The sequence below is a fragment of the Delphinus delphis genome, chromosome 19, assembly GCF_949987515.2.
Source record: "Delphinus delphis chromosome 19, mDelDel1.2, whole genome shotgun sequence".
Lineage (NCBI taxonomy): Eukaryota > Metazoa > Chordata > Mammalia > Artiodactyla > Delphinidae > Delphinus > Delphinus delphis.
Genome location: NC_082701.1, coordinates 45,359,404 through 45,383,158, shown reverse-complemented (window position 1 = coordinate 45,383,158; position 23,755 = coordinate 45,359,404). Strand labels below are relative to the sequence as shown.

Below are 23,755 nucleotides of genomic sequence, written 5' to 3'. Positions count from 1 at the left end.
GGGCATATTTTTTCTGGATTTTCCTTCACGTGTGTGTATGTACACATATATTTTTTCTTTTACCACAATGAAATCAAACTGTGTCTACTGTTGTGTAACCTGCTTTTCATCAATCAATGACTTCCACTTTTCCTTTCTGGTAAATTTTCATCTCATCCCAAATCCCTCATTTATTTAAAATATTTTTACATAAGGTTATCAGAGTAACAGTCTAAGTAACAGAAAATAATACCAATAAAATCAGAATAAAAATTAAGTTCATGGGACTTCCCTGGTGGTCCAGTAGTTAAGACTCCAGGCTCCCAGTGCAGGGGGCCTAGGTTCGATCCCTGGTCAGGGAACTAGATCCTGCATGCATGCCACAACTAAAGATCCCACATGCCGCAACTAAAGATCCCGCACACGACAGTGAAGACTGTGGGTGCCGCAACTAAGACCCAGCGCAGCCAAATATTAAAAAAAAAATTAGGTTCACAACAGCAAATGGGTGGCAGAGCCAGATTTAAACTGAATCCCAGCTCCTATGTTTCTAAGCACTTAGTGATTTATGCTTTATCCGATTCAAGTTAAGAACTCTACCATAAACACCCCACAACAGGCTCTATGATTTGACCATGTTTCCAATATACCACTCTCTCTCAACTAAGGATCTCTCCCCAACACACCCTGTAATAAAACTTGGTTATTTTGCATCAGGTCCAAGTTGTACTTAGAAATGAACCAAGGCTCTTTGTGTCAAAAGATACAATACAGCAGAGTATTTATTATTTTACCACATTTTTTCTTTCTAAACTTTCAGTGATTCAAGCAATGGCACATATTAAGCCTGGAGAAAACAAATATTCCCTCCTTCCAGGATCATGGAAAAAATAGAACTAATATAAGTCAAAGTCCAAGGGACTTATGATCTTAGTATAAAGCAAATCATTCATTCAATCAACAACTCTTCATTAAGACCCACTACATGCCAACCCATGGTTCTAGGCGCTGGGAGGCAGATGAAATCCCTGTCCTCTCAGAGTTTATGTTTTAGTGGGAGAGATCGAATACAGACAAATAGATGACTAATACATAATGTAACGGCAGGTAGTGATAAGTGCTTTAACAGAAACAAACGGTGGTGAGATAGTGACAGGGGTACTATTTTAGCTAGGGTGATCAGGGAAGGCCTCTCTGTGGAGGTGACATTTGAGTACAGACCTGAAAATGTGATGGGGCAAGCCATGAGAACATATGAGAAAATAGTGTTCCAGGAAAATCATGTTCAGATAGGAGACGTTAGAAGAAAAGTGATTATTTTCGGGTGATTGTGGAGGTGATCCACTCTCAAATTGAAATGTCAGAATTGGTTTTAACTTCAACTACTGAAAATTTAAATTTTTTTACCTGATACAGTTACCACAAGCTCCCTTGGCAAACCAAATATCCGGTTATCTGTGTCAAAGACTATTACCACAGAACTGGCTGCATCATGATGCACAAAGACCTAGGAAGATAAAGTGCAAGAATTAGGAAAAAGTTTACCTAAGGTATATTGTATCCCTGCTATATTCCTAGGGCCTTTATAGCAAACCAAGGAGATGGTTCATTGTCATCTAAAGTACACAAAATGCTACAACAATTTCCCTTTTGTTGCTAAAGGATAGAAAGATAACAAATACCATAATCAAGAGGCGGTCACATTTTTCTTTATTCCCCACAAGCTTTCGAACAAGAGTTTCAAATTAAATATAAGTATTATTAATAATAAAAATTTACATGAGACCACTCAAGTTGAGTTTCTTACCTGGGAGTGTTGTTGCTGATACCCATCGGCAATGGCATTGATGTTATGGACACCTGGGGCTAACAGTACATGGAAATAACCTCCCTCTTTTGTGTGTACTTTTATTCCTTCATTGAGCACAATGACTGCTTTAGAGATTGGTTTTCCAGTCTTATCTTTAACAAATCCATGAACTCCCTTGTGAACCTTAAAAAAATACATGTTTAAGATATAAATTTATGTTTTCATAATGCCAGATATTCTAGAGGCCATAACTTGAGGCCTGACAAAAACAAACAAAACAACAAAACCCTCTGTAAGTCTAGCTTATTTGTCCCTCCCCACGGACTCTGACCTTGTTTGCTACTCATTCACTGCTTCAGAGGCACGGAGATGGAAATAAGGGGAGAGAGGCCTCTGATAGAGTCAAAGCCTAAAATGTTTGAACCCAAGTCTTCCGACGTCTTGAATGCTTTACTTCCCACCACAGGACACTGTCTCGAGTAACTCCGTGTGATATTCAAATGGAAGAACCTGCAGCATCTCACAGGGTTAAATTACCTCAATATACATCAGATATGCGAACTCATGGCACCTGTTTAGGCAATAAAAAATGAACAAAACTCTCCTTTCTACATACATTTAAAATAAACAATACAAAATTTTGGTAAAAGATTAAGAAAATATTTTGGTAAACGTTTTCAATGACCATATTCCTGGGAGTTTGCTTCTAGTTAAAAGGGAAAGACTCACCTCCACCAACATGCTAAGAAGAGATTTTTTATTTTCTGCCCACAACGAAGGGAGTTGTGCTGCACTAGGAAAGTAGCAGCAGCTTGTGTATACTGTGATTTCTGGACAGTGGCCATAGGTAACACTATAATCCTGGAATATAAGATTCAAAAACAAATGTAGGAAAATTAATAAGTAAAAGTAAGAATGAGGCTAGGTAATATGACAAATGGAATGAATGGAATAAAAAGAAAAGCTGGGTGGTGTAAACAAAGAATCTGTAAAGCATTTTACAGCAAATACAAATAAACCACTTGGTATTATAACCAGTCACAAACATGGCCACCCCTAAGAGAGTTCTTAAGATCAGGGACTATGTCTAATTCATTTTTATATCTCCAGTGCTTCCTACAGTGACTGGCAGTAGAGGGGTTCTTATTAGGGTTTGTTGAATAAATGAATAAGTACATGCAGAGGGTCAGCTTCCCTCTAAACCCTGGAACTTCACTGCTGTTACTGCTGTTTTTTTTTTTTTCTTTTTTTGCGGTACGCGGACCTCTCACTGCTGTGGTCTCTCCCGTTGCGGAGCACAGGCTCCGGATACGCAGGCTCAGCTGCCATGGCTCACGGGCCCAGCCGCTCTGCGGCATGTGGGATCTTCCAGGACCGGGGCACGAACCCGCGTCCCCTGCATCGGCAGGCGGACTCTCAACCACTGCGCCACCAGGGAAGCCCCTTACTGCTGTTTTTGAGTTCTTAGAGGTAAAAGCACAAGTATTTGCTCTCTGATACCCTCAATCTGCAGGCTCGAACCTACCATACAGCAATATAGCAATTATTTAGGTAGGAACTACTTGTGTGGACAGGTTCCAAAATCTAACTTACCACTTTTTCACCCCAAACCTGTTCTTCTTCCTAATTCAATTAATGACAGTAACTCATTTTCTCACACAGGTATGAAATCTTTTGTCTTTGACTTCAATTTCTTGCTGTCATCCAGAATTTGCCAAATCCTGTGAATTCCACTTCTACAATATCTCTGGAACTTCATCCCTTGATTCCATTCCCATTGCTACTACTCTAATCTAGGCCCTCAGTAGTTCTCGTCTAGGCTCTTCTAAACCAGTCTCCCTGTGCCACAGTCTCTCCTTCCTCCAAACCATCTTAACCCACTGTTAAAAGATTTCCATAGAATAGCTCAGATCATGTCACTATATCCCTGCTCAAAATCTTTCATGGCTTCCCATTCCTTATTAAAAAAACAAAGCATTCAAAGCTTCAAACTCTCTTTCTATTCTTGTCTTCTGCTGCTCTCCATTACATCCCATATTCTAACTAATGTAGACTGATTCTTTAAAAAAAAACATTTATTTTGTATTGGAGTATAGCCGATTAACAACATTGTGTTAGTTTCAGGTGTCCAGCAGAGTGATTCTGTTATATGTAGACACGTATCTATTCTTTTTCAAATTCTTTTCCCATTTAGGTTATTACAGAGTATTGAGCAGAGTTCCCTATGCTGTACAGTAGGTCCTTGTTGGTATAGCAGTGTGTACATATTAGACTGCTTCTTGACCTCTGCCCTTACTGCTTCCTCTTTATGGATGTCTCAGTTCACCATCTCTGCATCCCTAATGCCATCTCATCTATGAAAAGAAGGCTACATCTCTGACTAGGTGTAACCTTTTCTGTCTTTAATTTCTCATGGCACATTGAGATCTCTTCTAGATCATAGTGATTAATTCTGTAACATAGTTATTTGTTTAATGGGCTACAGAATATTCTCTATCTTTCATATAGAAAAGTGCCTCACGCATAGCAAGTTCTTAATAAATAAAGGAGGGAAGGCAGGCAGAGAAAGGAATGAAGTCAATTTTCTGGTTGCACGTGTGAACGGAATGATGAGCTAACCACCCATCTGCTAACAACTCCTGACTAATTTGAAATGGATGGACAACAAATGAAAATGCTCTCAGAAAGAAATTAAAGATGACATTAAATGGAAAGACATGTTGTATTCTTGGATAGCAAGACAATACTGTCGAGATGTCAAAAAAACCCAAAGTGATTTATAGATTCAACACAACCCCTAACAAAATCCCAACAGCCTTTTTGCAGAAAAAGAGAGGCCAATTCCAAAATTCAAGTGAGACTGGAAGGACCCTTGAGTAGCCAAAACAATCTTGGAAAATAACAAAGTTGGAGAACTCACAGTTCCCAATTCAAAACTTAGTACAAAGCTACAGTGTTCAAAACAGTGGTCCTAGAATAAGAATAGACATATAGGGGCTTCCCTGGTGGCACAGTGGTTGAGCATCTGCCTGCCAACGCAGGGGACACAGGTTCGAGCCCTGGTCCGGGAGGATCCCACATGCCACGGAGCAACTAAGCCCACGTGTCACAACTACTGAAGCCCACGTGCCTAGAGCCCCTGCTCTGCAACAAGAGAAGCCACCGCGATGAGAAGCCTACCCGCTTATGAGAAAGCCCGCGGGCAGCAAGGAAGACCCAACGAAGCCAAAAATAATAAAAATAAAATTTAAAAAAAAAGAATAGAGATATAGACCAATAGTATAGAATTGAGAATCCAGAAATAAATCCATACATCTACGGTCAATTGACTTTGACAAGGATGGCAAGACTATTCAATGGAAGAAAGAATAGTCTTTTCAACAAATGGTTCCGGGACAACTGGACTTCCATATGCAAACAAATGAAGCTGAACTCCTACTTCATATCATATACAAAAATCAACTCTGAATATATCAATGACCTAAATATGAGAGCTAAGTCCATAAAATTCTTAGACGAAAACACAGGGGTAAATCTTTATGACCTAGCATTTGGCAATGAATTCTTAGATATGACAATAAAGCATGAGCAACGAAAGAAAAAAACAAATTTGGCTTCATCTAAATTAAAACTTTTGTGTATCAGAAGTTTTCTTGACATTATCAAGAAAGTGAAAAGACAACTTACAGAACAGGAGAAACTATTGACAACAGAATAGGAGAAACTATTGACAAATCAAACATCTTGTAAGTGTTTAATATTCAAAATATATAAAGAATTCTTATAACTCAACAACAAAAAGAGAAAAACCCCAACTTTAAAATGGGCAATGGATTTGAATAGACATTTTTCCAAAGAAAACATACAAATGGCCAATGGGCAAATGAAAAGATGCTCAATATCATTAGTCATCAGGGAAATGTAAATCAAAACTAAAGTGAGATACCACTTCACACCTACTATGATGGCTATAATTTAAAAAATGGAAAATAAATGTTGGTGAGGATGTGGAGAAACTGGAACCTTTATACATTGCTGATAAGAATGTAAAATGGTTCAGCTGCTGTGGAAGTTTGGTGGTTCCTCAAAAGTTAAACAGAGAATTACAACATGACAAGCAAATCCACTTCTAGGTATATACTCAAAAGAATTGAAAACTGGGGCTTAAACAGATACTTGTACACGAATGTTCACTGCAGCATTATTTTCAAGAGCCAAAAGGTGGAAACATCTGTCCATCAAAAGATGAACTGATAAACAAAATGTGATCTACACGTACAATGGAATATTATTTAGCCATAAAAAGGAATGGAGTAGGTGATGTATGCTTCAGAATGGATGAACCCAGAAGGCATTATGCTAAGTGAAAAAAGCTGGACAGAAAAGAAAAAATATTGTACAATTCCACTTATATGAAATATCCAGAATAGGCAAATACACAGAGACAGAGAGTAGATTAGAAGTTACCAGGGGCTGGGAGAAGAGGAGAATGGGGAGTTATTGCTTTGGGGCACAGAGTTTCTGCTTGGGGTAATGAAAGTTTTGAAAATAGATATGGTGATAGTTGCATAACACTGTTAATGTAATTAAAATATCACTGAAATTATAATTAAAAATGGCTAAATTGGCAAAAAAAATTGCTGTCAGGGGTTAGTTAGTTTAAGGGCTATCATGTCAAGGAAGCCACAAAGTAGATGCCATTCACTTTACTATATCAGAAAAGTCACCTATTCTTTCACTCAATGTCCAATATGTATTTATAATTCCATTCTCACCATATTCTATAAAGCATACCTTCATGCTGCCCAGGTGACTGTGCCATTCTGCTCCACGCATTACTCCTCCTGGAATATTCTCATCTATAGAAGCATTGAGAGATGTAGGATCAACAAGATCATAAGGCAAGTCCTCATCCTCTCCCAAAACAGCAACAACAATAACAAAGGGTAGGGAGAATACCTACCTGATTTATTGGGGCAGCTGGGCTGACCCATATGCATCGATGGATGATTATTTGCATAAAGAGATGCCAAGTGCTTTAGAGTCTCTTTGTTTTCCACTACAAAAAGAAAAATACAGAAGTTAGCGGAGAAATTGAAAAGATTTGTCTCCAAGTTCAACTTCATGGACACAAAAGTCATATTCCTTTCCTTCTAGTAAATCTTGTACCTCACTGAAGTTTATTGAGGAGTTATTATAATTAAGCACACGGTTCTGTTCACTCCAAGATAATCTGACCAAGAAGATAAGCATCTTCCTTATATTAAAAGGCACTAACGGCGAGTTTAACAAGTTATCACACTAAAATACAAACCTATTCTGGTATGTTTTACTACATTTGGGGGCAACTGTGGCCTAATTACAATATTCCTTGTAAGCTGCATTGCAAGCAACACAAATTATCTCCATATACAATGCCTCAGAGAGATTCAACAGGCAACTGTTTAACTCACCACAAGGTGCAACCAGTCAGTCAAGGTTTAAAGCAGGAGAGGGCAATTCTGTATTGTTAATGTTTGGTTACATAATATGGATTTCTTGGGGTGGGCATTCTGTCTTATTCCCTTTTGTATTTCCAATGTCCAGAGATATAATAATTGTTCCATAAATGTTTATGGAGTAAAAATTGAGCAGATGTGACAAGATGGCTACACTGAATAAAGCTAGGCCATCATTAGATCTGACCTCCCTGTTCCAAGTAACTGAACTGTTGATGTATGTACAGACTTCTTAGGCTGTTTATTCATGCAGTGTGCTCAAATGCTCACCATTTAAAAAATTTTTAGAAGGGATGTTACCTAATTGAAATTTCCTATTTAAGCTTAAATAGTATATATGTAAAGTGACACTCTACATACCTGTTTGTACTGGCTTGTCATATGGGTATGTGACCAGCACTGAACCACCATCTAAAGCAACAGAAAGACTGAAGTCCTGTTTCTGAATCAAATTTTCAATGATGGCTTTAGTTTCAGGTTGGGAGGCATTATCTAAAAATATAGAAATGTCAAACATAAAATACCAAGTTTTAAAATTTTAGTATGAGCAGCTAAGAAAATATTCCCTACTTGAGCACAGTCAAAAGGCTAACTTACAAAATCTGTAGATAAATACTTTATTACTCCATAAGCCACTACCTCATGCAAGAAAGATACTTCCTAGGAGGCAGGTTATTTTGAGTTTTACACCCTTTAGGATAATGTTGAAAGGTTAATGACTCTAACCAAGTTTAAGAAAATTCTTACTGGAAACAAAAAGGGATGGACATATCCTCTTTTAAAAAATAATAACCTGTCCTTGAAAGAAAATAAGATTTTCAGAAATCAGGGTATTTTCTGAAGCATTGTTTGCAAGAGCAAAAAATTAAAAAGAAACTAAATGTACATCAGTAGGGAAATTGTTGAATAAACTAGAGTACCACCATATATTAATAGCATAATAAGATGCCATTAATAAGAATGTTAGAGATCTATGAGTACTGAAATAGTTAGATGTCAATGATATATCCAATAAAAATGTTGCAGAACAATATGTATAGCTGATGATCCTATTTAAGTAAATAAGAAACAGGCCCCTTCAAATCAATACACACATACATTGTGTGTGTGTATACGTGTGTGTACACTCATATATAAGAGAGTAGAGAGGAAGAATATACATCTCTGTATGACTATGATGAAAACCTCTCCCCCAATATTACTGATTGAATTTCTAAGAAAAAAACTTGAATTACTTTTGCAAATGAATAACAAGAAGAATTTGAAAAGTTTTCTAGATGTCTCTATTCATTTATATTGTACATCCTAAACAAGAAAGCACCCCTTACTCATCTATAAAATAGGATCAACCAATCTCCTAGCAAAGAGAAATAAAATTATCTACAAAGTACTTTAATGACCTAAATATTGGTCTTACTTGTGAAGTCTGTATCCAGGTCTTTGCCACGAGCATTTGTCTGTCCTATCTTTGAAGTACAGTCTTTCTCTTGTGCTCTCTCTCGCCCATCTGGATTTAGAGAAGGGACAATCACAATTCTAGTCCTGTCGACCAACTAAAAAGGAAACAGAAATCAATGAGTTTATTAGCTCTATGTGGAATCAAAAAGTATCCTCCCATGCTTCAAACAGAAAGTCTTTATTGTTTGTTTTAAACACAGATTTAAAAGGCAGAACTGAAAAATAAATAAAATTTCTCTCTTGCTCCAAAAAAATTAAAAAAGAAACAAAAAACTGCACAGCTGCTATTCCCAGAGACCTCCCAATATCTTACAACAGGGTCAGAAACCACTGTCTGTAGGCTAAACCCAGCCTGCTGCTTGCTATTGTAAATAAAGTTTTATTGGCACACAGCCTTGCCCATTCATATGACTTTTTTTGTTCTGCAATGGCAGAGTTGAGTAGTTGCAACACACAACATCTGACCCACAAAGTCCAAAATATATACTATATGGCCCTTTATAGAAAAAGTTTGCTGACCACTGGCTTAGATCAATCATAACTGACCAATAAATAAAAATAATACAAATACAATAAACACAATAATATTGTATTTATAATAATATTGTACTTCCAGATTAAAAACTGGAACATATAATGTGACAAATATCAATGTATGTCTGGAAACAATGAGACAGAAGAGTTGAAATCAGCATATCAAGAAAAAATGAGGTGGGATATTTGTCTTACTCATAATTTCTCCCTCAAATGAGCCATATCCAGAGGTGTTAATACCTACATTTATGGCATGAATTTCTGATATAATTCATCCTACATATTTCTAATAATAAATCAGAATAAGTGATCCCTGGTTTATTTATTCTAGTAAAATTGTCAATAGCTTGAAAATATATTTGCAATCCTTTAATTCATTTATGCTGGAATCTCTGAGGGAGATTTTTTTCCTATATGCTTGGGCTTAACCATATGTCTCTGGGTATATGTATATTTTCTTGAACTCTCCAGACAATTCTGGCACTTAGCTCAAAACAAATGGCAATCTAAAGTGATCTAAGCCTAATTAGACCAGTGAGGCAAATTCTCATAAACTAGGAGTTCTGAAATTCCTGGTAGATGTTTTACCTGGGATAAATAGTCTCTTATAACCTTAAGATCAGTAGGTAGTAACTCTGGCTAAATGTTAGAATAACCTAAGGAGCTTTTAAAGAAATATTGATGCTTCTGGGGATGGAGCCCAGGCACTGGTATTTGTAAAAGCTTCCCAGATGTTTTCAATGTATAGCCAGGGTAGAGAACCACTGTCCTAGGTAATCTCCCTTTTAAAAAAGAACAACAACAAAAATCTTTGAAATACTCCTGCAACTCACATGAAGAAGTCAATGGGATCTGCTTTGCTGAAAATGGTAAAATAATTTTTGATCAAGTCTGATTTAAGTTCATCTCACGTAATCCCACATCATGGGATCCTAATCATGACATCAATTCTTTCCAAATTTCTTTCAGGGGAGGCAGTAGGGTAAAACAGAACAGCACAGGCTTTAGAGTGAGACATGCTTGGGTTTAAATCCCTGCTTTACCACTTAGTAGCTGTGTGACCTCCTGTAAGTTATCAAATATCTCTGCCTCAGTTTTCACACCTATAAAACGAAGCTAACATAATTGCAGGGTTGAGGATTAAATTATGATGTATGTAAAGTACCTAGCACATAGTAGGTATTAAATACTAGTACTTTTTCCCTTTCCTAAATTCTATACAGACAGTGCCAATTAGCGAGTGTTCTAGACAGATGCACACTCTTTCCTTCCTTTCCCTAAGACAACACAGAAACTAGGTTGCTTAGTCATACATAACCAGCTTCTGGATCAACGTTCTATTCTATAGTCACGAGCGACTAAAGTAGGCACTGCCATATCACTTTTTCTAAAATCTCTTAGCATCCAAGGTGTCCAATAATTTCATCTTTATTACATGAAAAAAAACCCGATTTCTCTTCTACCTCGTTTTTCAATATACTATCCTAGTTATAAATAATTGGCAATGGAAGTCCCTCTAATTAGAATATACATCACTGTGAGTAAAGATTGGAAGGGTAACATAAAGGAATAGAGGACTGAATGCAAATCTTTATTATTTTTTTCCTCTATGGCTCTTAATACATACAAAGAAATATAATAGAAAGACACTATTAACAATGACTATATACCAAGGTCCATTTTTAAAGAGTAAAGTGTATAATGACCTTAAATGTACCTCTGTATAAAATCTAACAGGAAGTTAAATTTTTAAAAAATGGTGCCTTGGTATCAGTGTATCACTGAGCTTTTTCCTTTTAAAGCATGTCAAAACAGGCTATTTTCTTACTTGGGTAACAGCTGGGTTCTTTTTGTAGTTTAGGCAGAGAAATTCTGCCAGAGCCAAAAGAAGTTCAGTTCCAACTGGAGCATTTCCATGGATGCCAGCAACAAAACGAATCTTTGGTTCTTCAGGCTCAGATACATTGGGCTTATTGGAGATTTCAAGGGACCAAATGTGACGATATTCAGCACTCTGTCCCAAACTTTCAAAAACCAGAAACAAAAAGTCAGCAAGTAATCAAGTATTATGTTAATGCTGCCTTACAGATTTTAAAAAAACAAATGAGAACAAAATTTGAAAAGTCTTAAAAAGTCTTTAAAGAGTAAATCTTTATGTCAGACTACTTTAAGAAAATTAGGTTCCCTTAATCAAAGAAAGTCAAATAGATGTGAGATACTATCAGATTTAGGAAAGATCATGATTTAGTTCAGCATTCCTCCAAATTGTCATTCTCCTATCATCTTCATGATATTTACCCAATCTTCTATAATCTATACTACTCTTTAGTTAATATATGTCTTTTTTTTTTTTTTTGGCTGTGCCGCCTAGCATGTGGGATCCTAGTCCCCTGACCAGGGATCGAACCCGCGGCCCCTGCAAGGGAAGCATGGAGTCTTCCAGTGAAGTCCCAGGGAAGTCTCTAGTTAACATATGTCTTTTAAGTTAACTCACTTAAAATTTTATTATGGAAATATTTAAATATACACAAATGCAGAGCACCTTACTTTTAAAATCTAAATTAATTTACACAAATAAGACATTTTATACTTTAAATGCAGTACCAAAATTACAGCAAAACTAATTGAAAAGGCCTGCCTTCTTTGATATAAAGGGAGATTTACAAGAGTTAGATAGAAAAAAAATATTGGCATTAAATTGAGGATTAATAGAATAGACAAAGTACCACTATCTCACAATGGTATTTAATGATACTTAGCAACCGTTGGAGAACCACCTAAAACTGCCTTGTGTCCCACCACTGGCAGGTGTTGCATATTTGCTGGGGAACTATTTAACTAAGAAGTCCATGTTTAATTGAAAGGTTAAAACAAAACAAATGAACTAAGTAAATGGATAGCAAAATAATGTCCAATTTTTTGTTTTAAAATAAGAAAGTCTGTAACGTCTATATGGCACTAACATGGACAGTATTAAAACCTGACCTGGGCAGAAATGTTCAAGAGTCAGTTGCGGAAGAGAGGTAATTGGTATTGCCAAAGTAAATATCAGTCTTTGCAATTACAGACATTATAAACCAGTATTTGAGAAAGTAAATTTACTGGTAAAATTAAAAGAACCAATGAAGGAAAAAAAGTGAAAAAGTGAAAGTCTAGTTAATGTTCATTAGGTTTGTAGTAGAGAACTGTAAGTTCAGGGCAAAAAGTAAAGGCCATAAAATAGGCAAATAATAGGAATCAACAAATCAAGGAAATAGTTTTGAGACAGTGAAAGTGAAGCAGAGAAGCCTAAGAAGTGAAGGTAAAAGTTGTCTCAGCCATCAGTTTTACATAAGCCGGTACTGCATGTTTTCCCAGAACCCTCAATCACATATGTCCCTAAGGCTTCAGGGAACCATGACTGTGAGTAGAGACTGAAGCACAGAAAATGACAGCCAACCAGGCTTCATTATTTAATTTGAAGAAAAGGTTAAACATGATCCCTGACAAGTGAGCTCATAGTTCCAAATTTGTCCCTGCCCCCAGCAAAATGAAACAAACTAAATAATATTTAGTCAGAACGTGAATCTGCAACTGAGAAGTAGAAAGGGTTTTGAAATCAAAGTAATCATTAGAAAGAATGATTTTACATTTTCTGGAGGCACAAGCCACACACTGCTAAACTAACAAGTAATTCTGCTCCAATGTTTCTCATAAAAGTTTCCAAGATTCATTGTTAGAAAGATCTCCAAGCAAACATCTGTTTCAAAATAAGTGAAATCCAACTCTCTATACATTCAGCTCCCAAATATCTCTAAATAAATTACAAGAACCATTTAATGTGGCTTATGCTAAATGTAACCTCTTTAAAATGAAGAAAGAAGGAAGGAAGGAAGGAAGGGAGGGAGGGAGGGAGGGAGGAAGGAAGAAAGAGAGAGGGAAGGAGAAAGAGAGAAAGAAAGAGGAAAAAAAGGTAGCAAGAAGGGTGACACTTACTTGGTAAGATTTGTAATATGTGGGTAGTTCATCACAAGTCCTCTCAGAAACTCTGATAAGTCCTTGTATGAATGGTATCGATAAAGAGCCAGATTTGAGGAGGAGCGTAACATGAAGCCTTCCAAACCATTCTCAGCTGAAAGGTCTTTAATTAAAGTTTCAAACTCTTTAGTAGTGGGATCGCTGGCACCCTCATTGTTGGTGCTGTCCCCCTTGCCTTTCTTTGATTCATTGTTTGAATCTGTTGAAGATCGAACAAGTGTGAAGTTGACCTGAACAGCACCTTCACTGTTTACCGTCACATTCTTGGTAACTGGATTATACCTGTAATAAAGGAGACAGATCAGAGCCACGCTTCTGCAGCTGGAGTACCCAAACCCTGGGAAAACAGAGGTGTGCAGAGGATATGTGAATCCTAGAGATAAATGTGGTGCATCTCCCTAAAGGGTCAAATTGTTAACTTTGTGAGAATTTAAGATTTGTTTTAAACATTAATGAAGACCATACAAGGGTAGACTATAAAACATAAATGAGTTTTTAAGATTAAATATATGACTTCAAAAGAAAGCTCATGCTTGCAGTGTATATGCCCATATTTCCTGGAATCTGAGTTCATTTGTCTGTCATCAGGGAATATGATGGAAAAAGTTTGAGAAGTACTAACTTAGGACATTCTCTGCCAAACGCATCATTCTTGCCCCATTTTTCAGACACCTTGATGCTTTGGTTTTTCCAATACTATGCCAAAACTGAAAAAAACCAGAATAGACTTCTTTACTCGTTAAAGTTCTAACCCATTCATTTACAGACCACTTGATATTTGAAAACCATTTTTTAAAAAAAGGTAACAATAACTTTAAATGTTTCCATGTATTTACCCTTACTTCAATGAGTGTTCAAACTAACTCTTCAGAAATAAGAGAGCTAGTAGGGGGAGGGGAAAATATTCTGTGGGAACACCTACATGTATCAAATATAAAAAAGAAAACTACAAGAGGATAAAAGTTATAAGTTTCGACTAAAAAGTAAGGTGGCTCCAGTTCTAAGGTATTTGTAAAGGAGGAGGAACATAAGGAATATTTTTTTCCAAGGGAAAAGGTCATAAGTTAATTTTTTCTTTTCAAGTAAATATATCTTTGTGGTGAGAAAAACTGTAAAAAATATGAAAATGGCTTTTCTCAGAGAATTAGCAGTAAGTAAGAAAATCTCACTTGATGCGAGAAGGCAAAGGTACAATAATAAAAAATAAGTGTCTGTGAAAGAGTTTTAAAAGGGTACAAATGTAAAGTGGTGGTATTTTGGGGACAACATGACTAGAAGTATGCAGAACAGAAGTCTTTTTTTCCCTACTAACAAGTACTTCCCAGAACTGTTACCCATAGTGAAGGAAATCAGTCACTATGGCTTTACATCTGGACAGGGGAAGGTGACCTGAGAGGATGAAGGTAAAAGAGGCTACTGTTCAAAGTGAATAATTTCACAGATTTCTTACATCTGACGGTTCATGTACTCACTGTGCCATCAGAGAAGAGTCAAATGTGTAACCAGCTCTAGACTTCTCAGCGTTAAACTCAAGGTTGCTTAGCCTCTACAGGGCTTTCTGGCAATAATCTTTTAGAATGGAACTATGCTTATTTCTTCTCCAAGCACTCAATTACAAAGCATTCAGTAACTCACCCTCGAGCAGATGCTGTGATTTTATAAGTTCCTGGAACCAACAGACGCCAGTAATCTCCAGTTTTGTAAGTAGTTACTGGGTGATTAATTTCAGCAACACTAATGGTGGCATTTAATATACCTCTGCCATCTGTGGCATCTAGGACGAATCCTTTGACACCCTGATGAACCTGGATAAAGCACAAGCACACCCAGATTTTACTGATAAAGATCATCATCTAATTATTTTGGAAGTTCACATCCAAAATAACAGATTGTTAAATAATGTAAACATGTAGAACAAATAGGAATTCAGGAGCTCAGAGTAAAGCTAAATGTAACCGCCCATTAAACAAAATATTTCAGTTTCTGAAAGGCTAGTTTTTCATAAGTTAGATTTGTCTTTATCTTCCTATCAGCTACAGAAAGACATTTTGAGGACAAGTGGAGGAAATTTGAACATGGATTAGGTATTAGGTAGTATAGGGAGTTACTGTTAATTTTCTTAGGTGAGATAATAGCAATTGGAGAAGTCAGGTAGGAGAATTAACCTTATTTTTAGAAGATGTATTCCGAAATACTTTGGGATAAATATCATAACACCTGCAATTTATACTGAAATAGTTCAACAAAAGTGTGTGTGTGTTTATATATATATAAAATACAAATGCAGCAAAGTATAAAAATTGTTAAACCTAGGTAAAGGAATAGTAGTATTTATTGTTAGTCTTATAATTTTTCCTGATGCTTACAAATTTTCAGAATAAAATGTTCTAAAAAATTAGTATGCAAACTCACAGCCATTATGCCATTCTACTCAGCAAAGTACTGGCACAAAGTATTAGTCAGATTATCCTAATAATTTTAACCACTATTAGCATATTTCTTATAGTCTTTACCTATTGGCCACGATGCACATCCTAACAAAAGGAAATTAATCGTTTCACAGTAAACCAATGGCGAAAAAAAAAAATTTACCCCATAGCCCATCTTTATCACTTGACAAATTCTTAGGCATGTACCCAATCTATAGTAGCCCTTTATAAAGACAAGGGTAAAAAGTGACCACTAACCATTAAGTGCCAAACATCATCACTATATTGTTTAATCATTTTTAACTCTTCTCTGCGCATATAAATAAACTCATTTACATCCATGAATTTTCTAGATAAATATACGAAAACATGAACAGGTCAAACTGGAATTCAAATGAGGTGTATTCTAAAATCAATGCATGAAAACCACATGTACACACAAAAATCTTCTTGCTCTTGGGAGAAATTTCATGTCACTCCAGAATCGTCACCTGTTTCAGAAACTGGATTAGAGATCTTCGATTCTGTTCCCAAAATTTGGGCAGATCTTTCTCAAATGGGTATTTCACACAACCAAGTTCAATAGTCACTTCAAAGCAGTTTGTTTGTAAATAGTTCCAGTCCTGCATACCACCTGAAGGATAAAAATTTTAAATTAGTTACTCTGAAGAAGTTCTAACTAGCTCAGATCCCAAATTGTAAGCAACATTCCTAGTAAAAAGCCAAATTCATCTTTTATCAGCATGGCTGAAAACCAATAATGCGTTCATTTGAGAGCTCTCTGATGCTTGTGGTCCAGGCAAAACATCTGTACTTTCATGTTCAGGAAGAATTCAAGTGTAGCTCACACTCTTCTTCTTAGCACATCTAAAGTTCTTTGTAATAGCCAGCAGTAAAATATAACACTTTCATGAGGTTTCAGTACATTATTTTACTCAAAGGTCAAAGTACACCAAATATTAAAAATAGTTGAAATGGTAATTTGAATGTTTTAAACTATTTATACAATATTTTTAAAAGAATGATTCTTTCTCAAAATTTAAAAATCAGTAACAAGCAGTACCATCCAGGGGGACAGAAAATCCATCAAGTTATACGGCCTTAATATAAAAATGTTTACCTGGGACATTGTACCAACTGGCTCCATTTGTTATTCCATGAGGAAAATATTCATTAGGGTACATATTCTTGCAAGGTCTACCTTGAAACATCTGGGAGTTTTCCTGGAAAAAAAAAAAAAAGAATCTTTACTTGCATTTGTTTGTATCTGCATCAAAAAACATGGGAAGGATAAAGAAAGATAGGAAGAGTGTTTAACAATAGGGTATATGTGGGGGTGGATGGAGTCACGGGAAGCAGTGACTTTCTACCTATTTTTTAAAATCAAAGCTAAACAGTTTATGCTCTGTAAAAAAAAAAAAGTGAAGACTTCATTTATTACTTGTAATTACAAGTAATATAAAAATCCAACCCAACCCCTCTCAAAAACAAAAACAACACTGTTCATATTCGTACTTTCATTTCATCATCTCAAGAAGCTTAAAGTCCAAAAGAGGTAATTCACACACAATGGAAAGTAAGCATCTTTCTCTGACTTCTTGGGGACTAAGGTAGCCCCGCTGTGCTTTGACTGCACTCTGTACAATTATTTTATCCTGTTAAAACTGGTTGCACCTCTTTTCCCCCTAAAGACAATACACTACTCCTTGAAATAGTTTGTGTCTTTGTGTCCTCGGCATCCAGCAGTGTCTACATAGCACGTGTGCAATTGCTTGTTCAATGGAGAGTAAGAAAAACTGCCACAGAGGCACAAATAAACACTACTGGGAGCTAGAGGAGAGAAAGATTATTTCTGACTAGAGTGGCAGGGGAATTTTCCTGAAGAAATTAAGCTTTGAAAGGTGGTCAAAACTTCATTTCTCTCTTTTGTAAATAGAAAAAGAAAAAAAGTACAGAAAAGTGTAAAGAGAAAAGAAATTTCTCACTTTCCCATCACTGAGAATTAACCATTTAACTTTAAAATATATAAAACAACCCCCTTTCGTAAACTTGACATACCAATTACAGGCTTATGATCCCACCAATGTTATCAAATGAAAGCTATTGTTTTAGGTTACTGGAATATTTGTGTACATGCTCTTTTGCTCTCTGGTTTTTCCACTAAACACTTGCACACATCTTCTATGTCTCCATATCTTCTATGTCTCCTATCTCCATTTCCATCAATATCTATCCATTTGATTATAAATTATATAGATGTACTACTGTACTAATTAATATAGTATGTATATTACAAACCTGCATTAAAAAAACATTTTAAAAACAGAACGTCTAATATAGTCTTCCTACATCTTAACGGATCATCTAGTATAAAACCCACTCTAGACACCACAGTTCTAGGCAATTACTGTTAACATTTTGACTTTATTCTCAGAGCAATAAGGAACTTGTGAAGATTTCTGATGGAAGGGTGATATATGATATATTCATGGCTCTAGGAAGTTTATTCCAATAACAATGTGAAAAAATGGACCAAAGCCAGGGAGACTCATCAGAGTACTACTGAAATAATCCAACTGAGAGATAATGAGCATCTGAAAGGTTGTGACAGATAGGTTTTACCATGTGTATTTTACCATCTTCTTTAATTCTCACTACTCTACTTTGATAATCTTTTTTGAAAAAACTAATTAAAAATTTTAAAGCAGTTTGACAACTTAAAGAAGATAGGGGGTGAGGATGTAGGTGTCCAGTCTCAGTCCATATATAAAGAGTCTAAAATATATACCAAGACAGTAAATGATTCTCTTCTTTTTGCTTGGCTATAGTCTCTGATCTTTTTATAATAACTTTCATTATATGAAACAACTTTTTAAAGAGGCATTTACATAGTGGTGACAGCTAAAGCAACTGGATGCAATTGCCAAGACAGTAAAAATGGCTAAGGACAGAATATGGAGGCGGGAAAAAAAGTAAAAGAGAGAGGTTGAGCCACTGAAAGAGAAAAAAGGAAGCAAAGCTCTCTGCTATATAATGTAACAGAGATCAAGGGGAGAAGACAAGAGCGTTAGACTTCAGAGGTCAAGAACATTTTAAAAAAATAGACTTCTGGTAACCTTTGAGGGGGCACTTCCAGGTAAAACAATGTAGGCAGAAGACAGATGACAAGAAACTGAGGCATGAGAGAACAATAATGAAGTGGAGATAAGCAGAGACTATTCACTTTTCTTATTCTTTTCTTTTGACTTCTTTTGAACTAATTTTAGAGTTGCAGAAAAATTGCAAAAATAGTACAGAGAGTTTTATATGCCTTTGATCCAGCTTTCCCTGATGTTAGCATCTTATATAACCATAGCACAATGATCAAAACAAGGAAATTAACACTGGCATGATACTATTAACTAAAAAAACCTATATTTTATTCAAATATCACCAGTCTTCCACTAATGCCTCCTTGAAATTTTCTCTTCACTTATGTCACACTGTATAGCTCCATTTTCTCACTTTCACTTAATTGAATTCATTGAATTTCATTATACTTAAAATATAATAAAAGTTATTGTAGAAAGATTAGAAAATTGAGGCAAACCAAAAGAAAAAAATATAAACCTAGAGATCACCAATCATTTAATAGTTTGGCATATAACTTTTGACGTTTTTTTAGCCTACATATGAACTGAGCATGGATACCCCACCCCTGAGTCTTCTCTAGGTTCTCAAAATCTGCTTTATTGAAATATAATTCACATCCCACACAAGTCACGCATTTGAAGTATACAACTCAATGGTCCTTGGTATATTCACTCAGTTGTGTGACCATCGCCACAGTAAATTTTCAGACATTTTCATGACCCCAAAATAAACCTGTACCCATCAGCACTCCCCATTTCCTCTCAACCTCTTCCCTGCCCCTCCCTACATCCCAAGCCCAAGGCAATTACCAGTCTGTTTTCTGTCTCTATGGATTTGCCTATTCTGGACATTTCATATAAACGGAATCACACAATATGTAGTCTCTTGTGACTGGCTGCTTTCACCTAGCATGTTTTCAAGGGTCATCTAAGTTGTAGTTTGTCTCAGTACTTTATTTTTTTTTATGACTGGATAGTATTCCATTGCATGGATATATCACATTTTGTTTATCCACTTATCACTTGATGGACATGTGGGTTGTGTCCATTTTGGCTATTATGGATAATGCTGCTATGAACATTTGTGTACAAGTTTTGTGTGGGCTATGTTTTCATTTCTCTTGGACATATACTTAGGAGTGGGATTGTCAGGCCATATGATAATTCTATATTTAACATTTTGAGGAACCGCAATTGTTTTCCAAAGCAGTTGTACCATTTTACATTCCCACCAGCAATGCACAAGAGTTCCAATTTCTCCACATCCTTACCAACCCTTGTTCTTTTCTTTTTTTTTTTTAAACTATCATCCTAGTGGGTAAAAAGTAGTATCTCGTTGTTTTGATTTGCATTTCCCTTTTTGTGAGCTTGTCGGTCATTTGTATATTTCTTTGGAGAAATGTGTATTCAGATTCTTTGCCCATTTTTCAATTGGATTGTCTTTTTATTATTTAGTTGTAAGAGTTCATTATATATTTTAGATAAAAGATCCTTATCAGATATATGGTATTCTCCTATGCTGTGGGTTGTCTTTTTACTTCCTTGATTATTATCTGTTACATGTTGAATTATGTCTCCTCCAAAAGATATGTTGAAGTCCTAACCCCCAAAACCTCATAATGTGACTGTATTTAATTACAGAGGTAATCAAGTTAAAATGAGGTAATTACAGTGGGCCCTAATCCAATATGACTGGTATCTTTATAAAAAGGGAAAATTTGGACACAGACAACAGGGAGAATACCATGTGAAGATAGAGGACTGGGATAATCCATCTAGAAACCAATCAATGGCAAAGACTGCCAGAAAAACACCAGAAGCTAGGAAGAGGCAAGGACGGATTCCCTTCCAGGTTTCAAGGGAGCATGGCCCTGCCAACATCTTGATTTTGGACTTCTAGACTCTAGAACTGTGAGACGGAAAATTGTTACCGCAGTTCTAGGAAACTAACACAGTATCCTTTGCAATAAAAATGTATTAAAGTTTGATGATGTCCAGTATGTCTTTTTTCTGTCAATTGTGCTTTTGATGTCACATCTAGGAAACCATTGTCTAACCCAAGGTCACAAAAATTTATTTCTTTATTTTTTCCTAAAAGTCTTACAGTTTACATTTAGGTCTATGATCCATTTTGAGATTATTTTGGGGTATGATATGAGGAAGAGGTCCAAATTTATTCTTTTGTATGTGAATATCCAGTTTTTCATAACCATTTAGTGAAAAGATTTTTCTATCCTCATTGAATTGTTTTGGTGCTCTTATTGAAAAATCAACTGACCATAAATGTAAGAGTTTATTTCTGGACTATCAATTCTATTTCTTTGATGTGTATATGTCCACCTTTTTTTTTCTAACATCTTTATTGGAGAGTATAATTGATTGCTCTACAATGGTGTGTTAATTTCTGCTTTATAACAAAATGAATCACTATTACATATACATATATCCCCATATCTCCTCCCTCCCACCCTCCCTATCCCAACCCTCTAGGTGGTCACAAAGCACTGAGCTGATCTCCCTGTGCTATGCAGCTGCTTCCTACTAGCTATCGATTTTACATTTGGTAGCGTATATATGTCAATGCTACCCCCTCACTTCATCCCAGCTTACCCTTCCCCCCTCCCGCATCCTCAAGTCCATTCTCTACGTCTGCATCTTTACTCCTGTCCTGCCCCTAGGTTCTTCAGAACCATTTTTTTTTTTAAGATTCCACATATTTGTGTTAGCATACGGTATTTGTTTTTCTCTGACTTACTTCACTCTGTATGACAGACTCTAGGTCCATCCACCTCACTACAAATAACTCAATTTCGTTTCTTTTTATGGCTGAGTAATATTCCATTGTATATATGTGCCATGTATATGTCCATCTTTATTCCCGTATCACAGTGTCTTAATTACCACAGTCTTGAAGTAAGTTTGAAATTGGGAGACGTGAGGTCTTTAGCCCTTACAATTTATTCTTCACTTTAGAGATAATTTTCTTTTTCTTCCATTACTTTCCTGAATTCTACCAATTCTCTTTCATTTCTTCCTGTTTCTTTTTCCATTCCTGTTTTAATTTTTTAAATATCTGAGCCTATGTGGTTTTTCATATTCTCAGTGTGTGTTTGGGTATAGTCAATCTGCCTGGAGTGTAAACTTATAGTTTTCTTCTGCTTCTTGATTGTTTTTTGGTAGTGGTAAGGTTTCCTCAGGTGGTATGTGTGAAATTCCATTTCCTGATTTTTTCTGCAATGGTTCTTCATGGGTTTTTTTACCTCTTGTTCATTTTTTTTTTTTGCGGTATGCGGACCTCTCACTGCTGTGGCCTCTTCCGTTGCGGAGCACAGGCTCTGGACGCGCAGGCTCAGCGGCCATGGCTCATGGGCCCAGCCACTCCGCAGCATGTGGGATCTTCCCGGACCGGGGCACGAACCCGTGTCCCCTGCATCGGCAGGCGGACTCTCAACCACTGCGCCACCAGGGAAGCCCCCTCTTGTTCATTTTTATTATACTGAGCTGTTTCACATGATTCCTAGTTAATGGTGCCCTTTTTCTGTCAGTCTAGAAGCCAAGGTATTTTAATGTGATTTTTGTTTGTTTGTTTGCTTATTTGCCTTGGTATAAGGGTGGAGCTCTGAGTCCACTGATTTTATGGTTCTCTTCTGTCTTGGACAATGCTACATTTCCCCCCTTTTCTCTTTCCCCTTCACTATCTAATTGTCAAAGGCCACTTCTTCATTTCTTTTTGCTTTTCTTCTCTCCCAGAAGTTGGGAGATTGGAAGATTTTCCTTTAAAGCCAGCTTTCCTTTTAAATTGTGCCTATTCCTTTGAGTACACCAGGTCCTTTAATTTGCATGTACTTTGAAACCTCTTCCCTATATTCCAGTGCTTTCATCTGCCCAGTTACTATCTTAGTATTTTCAGATTTAGGTTTCAGATGTAGCGTGTTTTCAATGTTTGGTGGTCCTTCCGAATCACCTTTATGCCTGCTGTTCCTTAAAGCCCCCTCTTTTGTCTTCACCGATTTTCTTGGTCTGCTTTTCCTTACCATGAAGCCTTGTGGCAGGGGAAAGGTGGCTGGGTGCACAACAGATCATGATAGATCACAGTCAAGAGAAAGGAGGCTGGAGTAATGATTGAGGAATTTAATTGTCACCTTCCCATTTACAACAGAAGAAACAAAGACAAAGAGGAGGCAGGGTGCTGTGGGATCAAGAAATGAAGAAGCGTGATCAGCCAAGATGGTGGAGTAGAAAGACCCTGAGCTCACCTCCTCTCACGAGCGCACCAAACTCACAACTATTTGCAGAACAACCATCAGTGAAAAAGACCAAAACCTATCAGAAAAGATCTTCTACAACTAAAGACATAAAGAAGGAATCACAACAAGATGGGTTGTGGACCATCTCGGACTCGTGATATAGTCAAGTCCCATACCCATGGGTGGGCGGCCCACAGAGTGGAGAATAATTATATTGCAGAGGTTTTCCCACAGGAGTGAGAGTTCTGAATCCCCATCCCGCTCTCCAGCCCGGGGTCCTGCATAGGGAAGATGAGCCTCTAGAGCATCTGGCTCTAAAGGCCAGTGAGGCTTAATTTCAAGAGTCCCACAGGACTGGGGGAAACAGAAACTTCACTCTTAAAGGGCGCACACAAAATCTCACACACTCTGGGAGCCAGGACGAAAGCAGTAATTTGATAGGAGCCTGGGTCAGACCTACCTGCTGATCTTGGAAAGTGTCTTGGGGAGGCGGAGGGCAGCTGCAGCTCACCCTAGGGACATAGACACTGGTGGCAGCCATTTTGGGGACCTCCTTCTACTGCATGGACACTGGTGCTGGCAGGCACCCCTGTGGAATCCTCCCTCTGGCTCATTAATGCCAATACCTGGCCCCGACCCAACAACCAACCTG

The 23,755-nt window shown here is 36.8% G+C and overlaps 1 protein-coding gene across 1 annotated transcript in view; it reads right to left on the bottom strand.

The window, feature by feature from the left end:
• The window catches only part of CPD (carboxypeptidase D), a 67,234-nt gene that overhangs the window by 4,390 nt on the left and 39,089 nt on the right, over positions 1-23,755 (bottom strand). The window contains exons 9-20 of the mRNA XM_059997141.1: positions 16,846-16,948; positions 16,217-16,359; positions 14,932-15,101; positions 13,255-13,578; positions 11,108-11,303; positions 8,705-8,840; positions 7,648-7,779; positions 6,753-6,848; positions 6,584-6,648; positions 2,519-2,650; positions 1,787-1,972; positions 1,387-1,486 (exon numbers count right to left, since the gene is read on the bottom strand). Of these exons, the coding sequence (XP_059853124.1) occupies positions 1,387-1,486; positions 1,787-1,972; positions 2,519-2,650; positions 6,584-6,648; positions 6,753-6,848; positions 7,648-7,779; positions 8,705-8,840; positions 11,108-11,303; positions 13,255-13,578; positions 14,932-15,101; positions 16,217-16,359; positions 16,846-16,948 (1,783 nt within the window). The remainder of the gene's footprint in view (positions 1-1,386; positions 1,487-1,786; positions 1,973-2,518; positions 2,651-6,583; positions 6,649-6,752; positions 6,849-7,647; positions 7,780-8,704; positions 8,841-11,107; positions 11,304-13,254; positions 13,579-14,931; positions 15,102-16,216; positions 16,360-16,845; positions 16,949-23,755) is intronic.